Here is a 13,796-nt window from a genome sequence, read left to right on the forward strand (position 1 = left end):
AGGTGGCAGCAACTCTGAGTTTACGTCGGTGTGCGTAGCGTCGTCTCTGCGTCAGACGGGCTAGCTCCTCTCCCAGTGATCCGCCATATTGGAGTGTGTCTAGGCTCCGCTGGTGCTCGGTTCTCCGTTTTCTGCGCCGCCCCGGAGAGCGGGACTATTTGGTTGCGTTGGTGATAATCCCGCAAGGCGGCGTGCGGCCGGCTAGTGTTCCCTGCGCTACTGCGGACCCTGCTGGCTCCCCCCTCCCCATACACGGTAGCTCGGCTGCGGCAGGTGGCTGCTTTCTCGGAGATGAGCCCCGCCGACGCGAAGAGAGGGGCCAAGCGGAGGAAGAATAAGCGGGGCGGCAGTGCGGGGGCTGGAGATGTGAAGGCTGCGGCGCTGCGGGGGCAACACGGCGCTACAAGCGGAGGGAGTGGGAGCGCAGGAGTCGGGGGCAGCACAGGCCTGATCCCCAGCCCACCCACTGGGAACTGCACTCCCAGCACCCCTGGGAACGAGGTGAGCTCATAACAAACCCGGGTGCTTACATGTATCTACCGGCAATGGGGCAGCCTGGGGTTTAACCACAACTCCCACAATCCCCTGTCAGCCAGTGCTTCCTGCAATATTGCAGCCAGGGTCCTGTTAGGGTGGGGCAAGGGGCCCCCACAAGCACAGCTGTTCTACCTTTACATGCTGAATAGATTGGGCTTTATAATAGCTGTTAGATACTGCCTGTATATAATACTCTCTACAACTCTCCAGATTTTGTCCAACTGCAAATCCCAGTACCCCATTATAACTGGGCTCCTACATATGCTCCCTCCTGTACTGCCAGGGCCCCCCCTTTTCTAAGTGAGGCCCTGTATATGAATTAGCCATCTGTGCTTTAAATAGTCAGGCCTCTTCCTTTTCCCCCACCAATGCAAAGCTGGGCTCCTCTGTTGGGGAGCAATAAGGGAGTTAAAGCCACACTGTAGCCCCCCCATGGTGACAAGTTGTATTGTTTACACTAGAATGGCTCCACTTCCTGCGCTTCAGCTGGTGGTGATGTTTATATCCTGCGCCCCCTGTCAGGCAGTGCAGTTCTGCAGCAGTTGCTTCCCCCCCCCCGCATTGACATATTTGCCTTGCGATTATCGCTCTGTATTTGGGTTGCTTACTACCTCTGTTATATCAGCTAGGCCTGGGCTAAACTCTGGCACAGGTAGTATGCTGCGCTTTGTGGTCTGGGTTAGCAATAGTAAATGTGTTGTAGTTGCTGAAAGCTGTAGTTGAACAGCTGATGTAGGATATCCCTGTCCCATCCCTTAACCAAGATGCAGCACCCCCCTGACCTTATTCACCCTGTTGAAACTGAGTGCTTGTTGCTCAGGTTGGGCTCAGTAGTTCAGTGGCCCCTGCATCAGAGACACCACCTCTTCAGATGTATAGCCAGTGTGTGCCTGACCTATTAGGGTTCATATGGGGCTGTAGTCCAGGGAGGTGAACTGATTGGCTGTTGCTCTCAGTGCCCCCAAACCAGGGAGTTATTTTTGAATTCCTGACTTGGGGGCAAGTTTTGGTTAAATAAAAACAAGATTTATTACCAAATAAAGCCCCTGTAAGCTGATAGGGTGCATAGAGGCCCCTAATAGCCAATCACAGCCCTTATTTGGCTCCTCCATGAACTTTTATGGTGCTTGTGTTGCTCCCCAAGTCTTTTTACATTTGGCTGTGGCTCACAGGTAAGAAAGGTTGGGGACCCCTGTTCTAGGGGCTAGTGCAGTTAGCATGTATGGAATGCATTCGGGGAGCAAGCTAGCATCCCATGGAGATATGGATGTTGCCTTGTTCCCATGACACCACCATGGGTGAAAGGGAGTGTTCCATATGCTATAATGGGGAGCAGTTGCTAGTGGCCCACTGATTTTGTGTTGAGCCATGGTGTAAACTTGCCCTTTGCTAATACATGTCGATTTGCTGGCACCAGTGCCCCCACCCATAGTTTGGAGCGGCCTGTGAGTTTCCTGGCTCAAGGGAACGTGCTGAATATGCCTGTGTGCCCCAGTATGGCTTCACACGCCTTGAGATGGCACTAGGCAAATCCAACGTGTAGGGGTGCAACTTACAGTGCTGACAGGAGAGAAGGCTGTGCCAGCTGGCAGCTTAAGTGGAGGAACAGTTTTGGGGCAACAAGTGCCATTTATTTGACAATAACTGTATTCACACCAGTATGGTTCTTAAAGGAGAAGGAAAGGCTAAGTCACTTGGGGGTGCCAAAATGTTAGGCACCCCCAAGTGACTTAGATCGCTTACCTTTTACCCCGGGCTGGTGCCCCTGTACAGAGAGAACAGCACCAGCCCAGGGTAGCAGCGATCGCTTCCTCCTTCCTGTAGCACCGCGCGCGCAGTAGAGTGAATAGTGGAACTTAAACAAGAAAGTCGGCTTTTCACTCTACTGCGCATGCGCCAGCCCACGGATTTCGCCGGCAGAAGAAAAAGGAAGGAGGAAGCGCATCGCTCCACGTGCCCCGGGCTGGGGCTGTTCTCTCGATACAGGGGCACCAACCCAGGGTACAAGGTAAGCGATTAAAGTCACTTGGGGGTGCCTAACATTTGGCACCCCCAAGTGACTTAGCCTTTCCTTCTCCTTTAACTCAATTTTTCAAGTTCTATCCCTATGGCTGTGTGCCTGTGGTTTCACACTATGCCTATACTGATAAAATGCCAAAAGACAAAGCAATAGCAAAGATGCACACATTAATGTTACCCTGCTAATGTTTTTATGGACACTTTTATTATTGTGGTGGGAAGTGAGAGCAGGCAGGTGAGGATTCGCAGCCACACTTGCATGTTACAATGTGGTTATCTAGGTATGCAATAAGTGTCCTTTTTTATTTTCATCTTAATATTTAGGGCAACACCATGCACCACTTCTATTAGTGCAGCTCCAGTGAAGGTTATGGAGTATTGTGCCCAAATTCTCTCAAAATACATCCTAAGATCAACTGCCTGATGGACTTCATTCTACCATGTTACCAGCCTGTGCTTGTATCCGCTTTGTAGTGTCAGCTAATCTTTAAGCGTTGATATGTTGGCATTTAATGCTTTTATGTACTGTAAGAGCCCTAGATATGTCAGTTAATGTTCCCTGAATGTGTGGCTTGTGTTCCCCTTGTATATGCAGGCAAGCTGGTTATGTAATATCCATGTAAATACAGACTGTTGGTATCTACTGTTTTGATTGCTCAGCTGTTCGGCTGCTGTCAGAATCTCCAATTAGCCTAACATTTGGGAAACACAACTTGTTTACCAGGCTTTGAATACTGTTTGATCACTTTTACTATTTTTCATCTTCAGTGGCAGTACCTTGGGATTTGCACTGCTTAAGTAATCAGGATTTGGTTTTGGTCATAGGCACACCCAAAGGTGACCTGTATCTAGTACAGGTATGAGATCTATGCTGTGTTTTTATTTCTAAATAACGCTGATTACATAGCAAATAATTCACTCTGCCATTTAAAATTTTATTCTTGAACCAACAAATGTATTTTTTTTAGCTGTAATATTGGTGTGTAGGCGCCATCTCAATGCATTGTGCCTGAGTCTGAGCTTTCAGCCAGCACTACACATTAGAACTGCTTTCAGCTAACCTATTGTTTCTCCTACTCCCATGTAACTGGAGGAGTCCCAAGCTGGACTTGGATTTCTTACTATTGAGTGCTATTCTGATACCTACTGGGAGCTCCTATCTCGCTCCCTTTCCATTGTTTGGCTGATCGGCTGCTGGGGGTGAGTGGGGGGGGGATATCACTCCAACTTGCAGCGCAGCAGTAAAGTGTGAGTGAAGTTTATCAGAGCACAGGTCACATGGCTGTGGCACCCTGGGAAATGAAGAATATGGCTAGCCCCATTTGATATTTCAAAATTAAAGAAAAAATCTCTTTGCGCTTTTGTAAACCAATTACAATGCAGGATTCTGCTGGAAAACTGGTGGTTTTTGAAAAAAAGATGTTTTCCCATGACAGTATTCCTTTAAAGTGAGACTGGCACTAAAAAAAAACCAGGCTTAAAATTAATGTTCATTTAAATTTACTTATAGAAACATGGGGGATTGGATAAGTAATGTAAAAGCACCAGACAAATATGTTGAGGGTAACATCATAAAGCACATGCACAGACAATGGTTTTATAGTTGTAAATAGAGCTTTCTTTTCTGCTGTCAGTATCCCTTTAAGAGGTTGCAGTAAAAACGTAAACATAAAAAAAAACAATATTACAGTTTTGCCATTGACTTGAATGTATGCAGCTTAGTTACGTTCATAGCACATGAGAAAGGAAGAATTGCTTGTTTAATAGAACAATGTGGGAAACGACAGTGCTGTATTTTGGAGCTTTCTGGATGATAGATCCCATACATGAGGTTGTCTGTGCATTTGACTTCATATGATTTCATGTGACTAACTTAACTTTCTGTTAAGCCATGAGATATGCCTAATTGCCTCCATACAGCAAATGATGGGAGTTCTAATTAGAGCAACAATATAACTTATATATCTCTGTTTGTTATTGCAACTTCCTTTCTAAATTGCTGGTACCCGTGTTGGGCTGGTTTGGATACAGTGTGTTTGAAAAGTGACACATTTCACAGATTAACATTGTTGCAGATTTAACCCCAGCCAGGGAATAACGCTCCTTATAGTCTGAGAATTATTACCACCATCGGCACTGATATTAAGGTAATTTGCAATTGTTTTTTGTTGTAATTTTTTTTTTACTTAACAAGAGGGTGGTTGTTAATGGCACATTCTCTACTTGGAGTAAGGTTCTCAGTGGGGTCCCTCAGGGTTCTGTACTGGGTCCACTTTTGTTTAATTTGTTCATAAATGACTTAGGGGAGGGTATTATGAGTAATGTATCAGTGTTTGCAGATGACACAAAACTCTGCAGACCAGTCAATTCTATCCAGGATGTGACATCCCTGCAGCAGGATCTTGACCAACTGGCAATCTGGGCAGCTAAGTGGCAGATGAGATTTAATGTGGATAAATGTAAGGTCATGCACCTGGGATGTAAAAATATGCAAGCCCCGTATAACCTTAATGGGACTGCATTAGGCAAATCCATAATGGAGAAGGATCTTGGAGTCCTTGTAGATAATAAACTTGGCTGTAGCAAGCAATGCCAGGCAGCAGCTGCAAGGGCAAACAAGGTTCTGAGCTGTATTAAAAGGGGTATAGATTCACGGGAGGAGGGGGTTATTCTTCCCCTTTACAGAGCACTGGTAAGGCCCCATCTAGAATATGCTGTTCAGTTTTGGTCTCCAGTGCTCAAACGGGACATTATTGAGCTAGAGAGGGTCCAGAGAAGGGCAACTAAGCTGGTAAAGGGTATGGAAAGTCTCGGTTATGAAGAAAGACTGGCCAAGTTGGGTCTGTTTACACTGGAGAAGAGGCGCTTAAGAGGTGACATGATAACTATGTATAAATATATAAGGGGATCATATAATAACCTCTCATGTTTTATTTACCAGTAGGTCCTTCCAACGGACACGAGGGCACCGACTCCGTTTAGAAGAAGGGAGGTTCCATTTAAATATTCGGAAAGGATTTTTTACAGTGAGAGCTGTGAAGTTGTGGAATTCCCTCCCCGAATCAGTCGTACTGGCTGATACATTATATAGCTTTAAGAAGGGGCTGGATGGATTCTTAGCAAGTGAGGGAATACACGGTTATGGGAGATAGCTCTTAGTACAAGTTGATACAGGGACTGGTCCGATTGCCATCTTGGAGTCAGGAAGGAATTTTTTCCCCTCTGAGGCAAATTAGAGAGGCTTCAGATGGGGTTTTTTGCCTTCCTCTGGATCAACTTGTAGTTAGGCAGGTTAGGTATAGGCATTATGGTTGAACTTGATGGACGTATGTCTTTTTTCAACCCAACTTACTATGTTACTATGTTACTAAGTTGTTCCAAGGTTCTTCTGTTTGGGATTTCAACTATTTGTACAGTTCCACTTAAGGCAGAGATATTGTATAACCAGCTAATTGTTGTAAGACACATCATTCGCCATATAGAACTATTAACTATTTACATGAAGACTGCTGTCTTTGAAATGTGATCCTTCATAGGCAGACTGGCCATTTATGTAAAGATGCTAGTTGGGAACATCATCCCTTTCTGGTGTCTTTGTATTGTTATTGGATTGGCTATGCTCGAAAAGATATTGGGGGTCATTTATAAACACTGGGCAGATTTGCACCTGGGCAGTAACTTGTGACAACCAGTCAGGTGTTTGTTTTCATTGTTCTACCTGCAACTACTAGAAAAAAAACTAATTGGTTGCTGTGGGTGAAGGTGGCCATGCACGGTAAGATATTCTCCTGATATCCCCACCTACAGATGGTTGATATCAGGCTAATTCGGTTGTTGGGCCCTGGGGCCAAATGATCGAATTGGAACCCCAGGTATAGGTGCCGACAGTTTAACCAATGGAAAAATCAAACCTGCCCGATCAAGACCTGGCCAATTTCAGGCCAGATGTCGGTCGGGGAGACCCGTCGTTCGTGCCCATACACAGGCAGATAAGCTGCTGAATCGATCTAAAGGAGCGATATCTAGAATATAGCTATAATCTATAGCTAAAATCCACTTGTGTGTGGCCACCTTTACTTCCCAGGTGCAAACGTGTCCATTGTTAATAAATGAGCACCATTGTCTTTTGTTTGACCTAAGCCAGTCAACATTTTCAACCCTGCCATGATTCTGAACACTTCTTGGAGACTGCTCAAGAAAATCCTACAGAACCTTTTATCTAACATCTGTACATGTATGGGTTTGCCTTAGCAACTACCTGCCCTTGCAGTGTGGCAGGTTCCCCAAAGCAGCGGGCTTTTCATCCCCAGCAGCCGCAAAGAACAAACCCGTATATACTGTGCGCTGCAGAGCGCTTATAGATTGCGCTTCTCTTCCGGCAGCGCTCGCTGAGCGACATGTTAGCACCGCAGCGTATCTAGAGCTCTGTGCTGCAGTGACTGCGCTCCTGTGCCATTCTGGCTGTGTGGGAGCGCTGAATTAGTGTATAAAATGCTAATATTTAAACATGTAATTAAATTGAGGTAAGGCAGTGCTGTAGGTCTGCCAACAAAAAAAATATGGCATTTCTCATGTTCTTCACTATGAATGATCCTGTTTTATGTATAAAGGTTTGGAGTAAATGCTGAAGAGGCAAAAAGAGGCATTCTGTAATGAATGTAATTTGGATCTAGAGTGACTACTGTATTAAGTTTTTGGGCTGAGTAGCGCATTAAAGGAAAACTAGACCCCCAGAATCAATAACTAACCAACAGACAGTTTATATTATGTTAAGAAGAGCCCTATTAATGACTCTCACCAAACTGGAATATATATATCAGTAAATATTGCCCTTTTACATCCTTTCCCTTGAGCCGCCATTTAGTGATGGGCTGTGTGCCCCCTCAGAGATCAGCTGACAGGAAATAATGCAGCTCTAACTGTAACAGGAAGTAGTGTGGGAGCAAAAGGCAGAACTGCCCATTCATTGGCTGATGGGGCCTAGCATGTATGTGTGCCTTGGCTTGTTTGTGTGCACTGTGAATCCTATGATCCCAGGGGGCGGCCCTTAGTACTTAAAATGGCAGTTTTCTATTTAGGATTACCCAGTGGCACATACTACTAAAATTAGTATATTGTATGAAAATGTTTTATTTAGATGAAGCAGGGTTTTACATATGAGCTGTTTATGCAATATATTTTTATAGAGACCTACATTGTTTGGGGGTATAGTTGCCCTTTAAACTTGCTTATTCTGCATAGCTCCCTACACATTCACTTCCATTAGATGTGTTCCTTTGTGATGTTATTGCAAGAATCTTGTAATGACTTGTAGTGATGCTAGTTTCATTCTTGTGGCCGCTCACAGTTAAGGTGGCCACAAATGTAAAGATTCGCTGGTTTTGCATGGTCACCAAACGAGTGGATCTGTCACCAATGTGCCCACCTTGAGGCATGTGTAAATAAGCTGTAAGCTATAGGAGCAGTCTATCAGTCTGTAATAAGTAATGACACATGGGGAGATTTGTTGCCCATGTAAAAAAAAACTACTACCGTGGGCATCAGCCCCTTCCCCCTGAAAATCCCTTGCTGTTTGCTAACATTGGAATTCCCGCAAGTATATAATATTACTCATGGTGATTTGACTTTATTGGTAAAGGCATGGTTTTGCATTTTCCTGTGATAATGAGTCGTTGCAAGTAATGTAACTGTAAATGGCACAGGCTACATAGCCTATAACAGGCTCTGAGGAATACAGTGGGCGTAGATTCCTGTGTAAGAACTAAACCCATTGTTTTTTACACAGCTTATGTGCAATGTTATCTATGCCATTTAGGCCTACATCAACTTAAGTGGCTGCCCTCGTGTCTACACAGCAGTTTTGTTTATATAAACTTTATTAGTGTTACTGAAGCAGACTCAGCAGTACTAGTGCTGGGCAACAGTACATTATATTTACTGCATATAACACTTTTTTTGGTTATACTGTTCCTTTAATGCTACATGTTGCTCACCAACCGCTTGAATGTTGCTACCACTGGTCTCAAAGTAGGTGCTTATTTTAAGGTTTTGAATTGGAGGCAAATTGTATTGACAAACAGAGTATCCTATAGGCTGCCAGTCCATACAGGGGTTACCTAATAGCCAATCACAGCCCTTATTTGGCACCCACAGGAATTTTTTTATGCTAGTGTTGCTGCCCAAATCCTTTTACATTTGAAGTGACTCAAAGGTAAAAATGGTTGGGGACCCCTGCTTTTAATGTCTTAGTATTGTAAATGCTTTTCATTAGTCTTGGAACTCAGCTGTTTATAGGTATCCCAGCTGAGTGCAGGGCCGGGGGTAACTTTATGTGGCATTAAGCCCATTGAGGTGAGCATGGCCCACTTTACCTTGTATTTTTTTGTACATAATCTATATTTCTGTGGTTACACCCTTATTTTTTGACAGTTCTTTGGAAATAAATTAGGTATTTTATAAATAATAATATGAAAGGGCAAGTAGAGGCTGCTGGATAGAGAGAAGTCCTGCAAGTAGTTGCTGTGATCTGCCTGCAGAGTATTACTCTGTGTTATCTGATTCCTTTATATGACTGACTGACCTGTTTCCCTGCTGACCCTATTTACAAATTAGATTCTAGTCTATGTAAATGTTACATGCATGTGTATATTAAATATAGTTTACTGGGTATTTTTCACAATTACTTTTTGTATCCTATAATTATTGTCAGCAGCTTTCATCGGCCCATTAATCTCCACCTCTAGATGAACTTGTACACTCTAGTCTTTTGCAATTGGAGTTAATGTTTTTGGAAGCCTTAGCAAATGTTTTCCACTAGTCTTGGTTCTCAACTGGTTGCAAGGGTCCCAGCTGAGTCCATGGCTGGGGGCGCATTTTGCTATTGGACTGAAGCCGCACAGGGGTGATTCTTGGCCTGAGGAAAAACGGGGTCTTTGGGTCAGCCCCTACGCTGGCATCAGTCTCCTTCTCTGCCTGCACCCAGAACCATTGAATTGGGCTGGACACATCTCAGCAAACTAACTCCAGTTGCATTTCAGAGCTAATATCCGCTACGTGTGGCTGCACCCAGCCCAATTTAAGGGTTCGGGGTGCAGGCAAAGAAAGCGACTGATGCCAGCATATAGCTTGATTCTTGGTCTGCAGAAAAATGAAGGCTGAATCCACATGGGGCTAATTCTCAGCCTTTAATCCCTTAAAGATATTGTCAGTACTATGTTGTCTTTTGTTAACTTGCAGCCACAGAGCAGTGGGTTAACTGAAATAAATGCTGGTGGCTGTTGAATGCTCCTAGGTGCATTTCTCTAATGACACCCTACATGTCATGGTGGAACAGATGGGTGCCCACATTGCCATGCTGGAGGTTTCAGAGAGTCAGCCATTTGTGTGTGATACATGAGCTGGTATCACAGGGGAAAGAACAGGCTGCAGCATATAGGAACATGCTGCAAGGTGTTGCTATGATCTGTTTCTCACCTGTCTTATCTCTTGTGCTGTTTTTCCTGTTTTCTTGTTAACCAGATATTGGGCTCTAAATAAAATATTTTCAGGGATCTCCTTTTTTCTGTGGTTCTTGTCACATAATATTTAATCTGTATATTTTACATATTTGTTATAATTGCTCTATTTTGCACTAATTAAATGTTATACATGCATTAGTGCTAGTGTTGGTAATGGGGTGAAATATATATATTATAAACTTGCTGCTGTTGTCTTTGAATCCAATAGGTTATTCCAGTGGATGCAAGGTCATCCTGTGCTTTAAGAGTAAAGCAGGTTTCATTATCAGGTGCTGAAATATTTTATTACACTGTGGTGTATTCGTGCCATTCTCTTTCTGCAGTTGAATGGCAGATACAATAGATAGCTTTAAGAAGGACTGGGTGCCTCTAAAGGTCCCCATACACGGGCCGATTGTAGCTGCCGATATCAGTCCCTTGGACCGATTCGGCACCTTATCGTCCCATGTAGGGGTAGAAACGACAGCCATGCCTGACCTAAAATTGGGCAGATATTGATAGGGCAGGTTGATGCGGTCAACAAACCGACTGCCCCATTGCCGCCATTACAATTCGATCGTTTGGCCGCAGGGCCAAACGATCAAATTAGCCTACATGTTCCCCGATATTGCCCATCCCTAGGTGGGGATATCAGGTGAAGATCCGCTCACTTGGCAACCTCGCCAAGCGAGCGAATCTTTACGTGTATGGGCACCTTAAGACAGTGTTCCCCAACCAGTGGTTGGGAGCAACATGTTGCTCGCCAACCCCCTTGGATGTTGCTCCCAGTGGTAGGCAAGTTTTGGTTGTATACAAAGTCAGTGTAAAGACAAACAGTCTTCTATAGGCTACCAGTCCACATAGGGCCCACCAATTAGCCAATTATAGCTCTTATTTGCACCCCCAGGAACCTTTTTGATGCTTGTGTTGCTTCCCAACTCTTTTTCCATTTGAATGTGGCTCACAGGTATAAAAGGTTGGGGATCCCTGGTCTAAGAGGAAGTCCAAGAGTTCTGTTACCTATTCTCTTAGGTACAGTATTGAGTTGGCACATTATTTTTTCTTATGATACAAGTTTAAACTGAATTTGAGTAGAAGTTTTTTTTACCTACCCCTGGTACAGCTAGTTAGAAGCAATTTACCCAGCTTCAGGTGCACCATATATTTTTAAGAAGAGGGATTTTCCAATAACACACAAGTTCTGCTGACGTGCCTAACACAGATGATACCACTAAGTGCTGACGGTGACTCACTAAGCTCTCTTATTAAGGCTATATTTCAAATAATAGTTCTATATTGCACAACAATGAATAGTAAGTAGATTGTGTTAGAGACTTTTAACAATTAAGGTGAGTCAGAATTGGCCACAGAACAACCGGAAGGTAATATTTAGAGCTAATGTGGAGCCTTATTGGCTTGGAACACAGCATTTGATAGAGGAGGTTGGAGTGAGAAGGGGGGAGACAGCTGTTACATTGGGGGGTATGAGGAAACATATATGTATGTGTATATTTTGGTGTTCCTATCTTCATATGGGCAGTTTCTGCAGAACAGCTGCTTGGATATTGTGCAATATGTTTATATGGGGAATTCAAGACAAGTGTAGTGATTCAACCACGTTAGCCCAGTATGTGTGGCCCCACACAGTGTATTGGTTGGCCTATGGACTCGTGCCCTTGCAGATAAGGGTAATATACTTTGCTTTCGCTTTTGGTCTTATAGGATGAATATATACATTTGGCTGACCCCACAGTCAAGTCAGCAGTTTTAGAAACCTACATTGGTGATAAAGCAGAGGAAGGCCATAGACTTGGCAGTAGCCACAAAATTGAAAATTGAGTCTCTTCCAGTTGGTACAGTGCCTGTCACTTCTGTGAGATGCTTTAGGACTTATTACATTTCTAACATCACTATTTTATCTGTAGTACAAGACACATCCTGGCACTTTTCTACTGGTAGGAGACATTGGATGTTGACTGAAACTGTTTGCAATTGGTACTCATGATGTTCTCTATATAATAAACTTAATCTGGAACAGCTTTTGTATGGCTCATATCCTAGAAATGAGAGAAGCATTTGCTGCAGCATATTCCACTAACCATCGGCCATAATGATATTTTAAGTTATTTGGCTTTCCAGGGACATTTGCATAAGTGAAATTCACACAGGTACATATTGTGTAGTCCTTAGGGGTCAATCCAAGTGACTGACTAGTGACTTTCATCTTCTACTAGGCAAAGTTGACAGATCTGTATGGACTGAAAGCTATAGTGCGGACAGCTGTCTGTGACACTTGTCATATGAGGTTTCTTAAGGTGACACTCCGGGGGCGCACCCGTTGGCTTTTTGTGTAGCTGTGGTATGGGCAGTAGAGCGTTTCACCGGATGTAGGCTAAGGGAGTGGGGCAAATTTGCCTTGTGTAAATAGCCTAATGCCTGGCCTTCACAGGCAGCTAGAGAGCCTTGAGTTCCTCAGTGTGGAACTTGCTACTCCTGTATATGAAGCCTGTTTCTTTAGGTGTCGGTTCTACAGCTGTGCTACATAACATTGTCTAAAGGAGCTCATTTTCAGGCTACACACATTTCTGATAAGTCTTGTGCAGTCGTATGAACTTCATTCTATGTTCCCAGGAATATATGTAATTAAAATATAAACAAGATTATCCTCGTCATGCAGATTCTTGAAACCACATCATAGAGCCATGCAGGGACACGGGGATGTCTGCTTGCTGCAGGGCATGCTGGGAAGAGTGCCACATACAAGCCTTCCATGTTACATCCCAGAGCCACGGCATGGGAAGGCGCAGTGTTCAGCAACAGACTGATGCCATTGAAGGCACGGGCAATAGCCGCCAGTAATGGCATTTTGTTGGCAGGGGAAACACCTTGTGATATTAACCTAAAGTTTACTTATTAGTCAGTATATCTGTGCCTTATATTGCCAGGCAGAAAGTAATGAAACCTCTGAATTGGACATACAAGCAACAGTAGGCTCCTTACTTTTCTATAAGTCGGCGCTAGGGGAAACAAAATAAATTGCTGTCAAACCTATCATTCTAGAACCCTGCAGCGGCATGAAGCCCATGGGCAGGGTTTCTAGAGACCTCAGCAGTAACATCATTTTGGTCTTACATTTTCCAGTTACTGCACAGCAGGGAGGCACCTAATCCAGGATTCTGTGTAGGATTCGGCCAAATTCTAGCACTTTTTAAGGATTTAATTTTTTCCGAATTATAAGTGCTTAGCTGACCTAAATCTGCAGTGGAGGGTCCCTCTAGCGGGTGATAAAGTGGCCAGAAGTATAAAGATCACCATATGGAATTCACAATTGCAGCCAGCAGGCAGACGCCATTTTGTGGACACTGTTATTAGGGCAAGCTGTGCATCCTGCCAAAATCTTGTTTCTGTGCCTGTATGGGGGACCTGATACTGAAATGTGATGGTGAGGAAGGAGGGGGGAATGTGAGGAGTGCAACAACATCTAAGAAGAAGAATTGAAAGTGAAATTAACTATGCCCCACCCTCTATGCCAAAGGAATAGAGGCGGGGCAGGCAATACAGTGGAGGAAATAATTATTTGACCCCTCACTGATTTTGTAAGTTTGTCCAATGACAAAGAAATGAAAAGTCTCAGAACAGTATCATTTCAAGGGTAGGTTTATTTTAACAGTGGCAGATAGCACATCAAAAGGAAAATCGAAAAAATAACTTTAAATAAAAGATAGCAACTGATTTGCATTTCAT

General features: G+C 43.9%; 1 protein-coding gene across 1 annotated transcript in view; it reads left to right on the plus strand.

Annotated features, from left to right (window-relative positions):
- Positions 1-13,796, plus strand: part of fam193a (family with sequence similarity 193 member A) — a 50,234-nt gene continuing 36,438 nt past the window's right edge. The window contains exon 1 of the mRNA XM_004911263.4: positions 1-501. Coding sequence (XP_004911320.1) covers positions 292-501 — 210 coding nt within the window. The 5' untranslated portion in view covers positions 1-291. The remainder of the gene's footprint in view (positions 502-13,796) is intronic.

The sequence above is a fragment of the Xenopus tropicalis genome, chromosome 1 (assembly GCF_000004195.4).
Source record: "Xenopus tropicalis strain Nigerian chromosome 1, UCB_Xtro_10.0, whole genome shotgun sequence".
In the NCBI taxonomy this organism is placed as follows: domain Eukaryota; kingdom Metazoa; phylum Chordata; class Amphibia; order Anura; family Pipidae; genus Xenopus; species Xenopus tropicalis.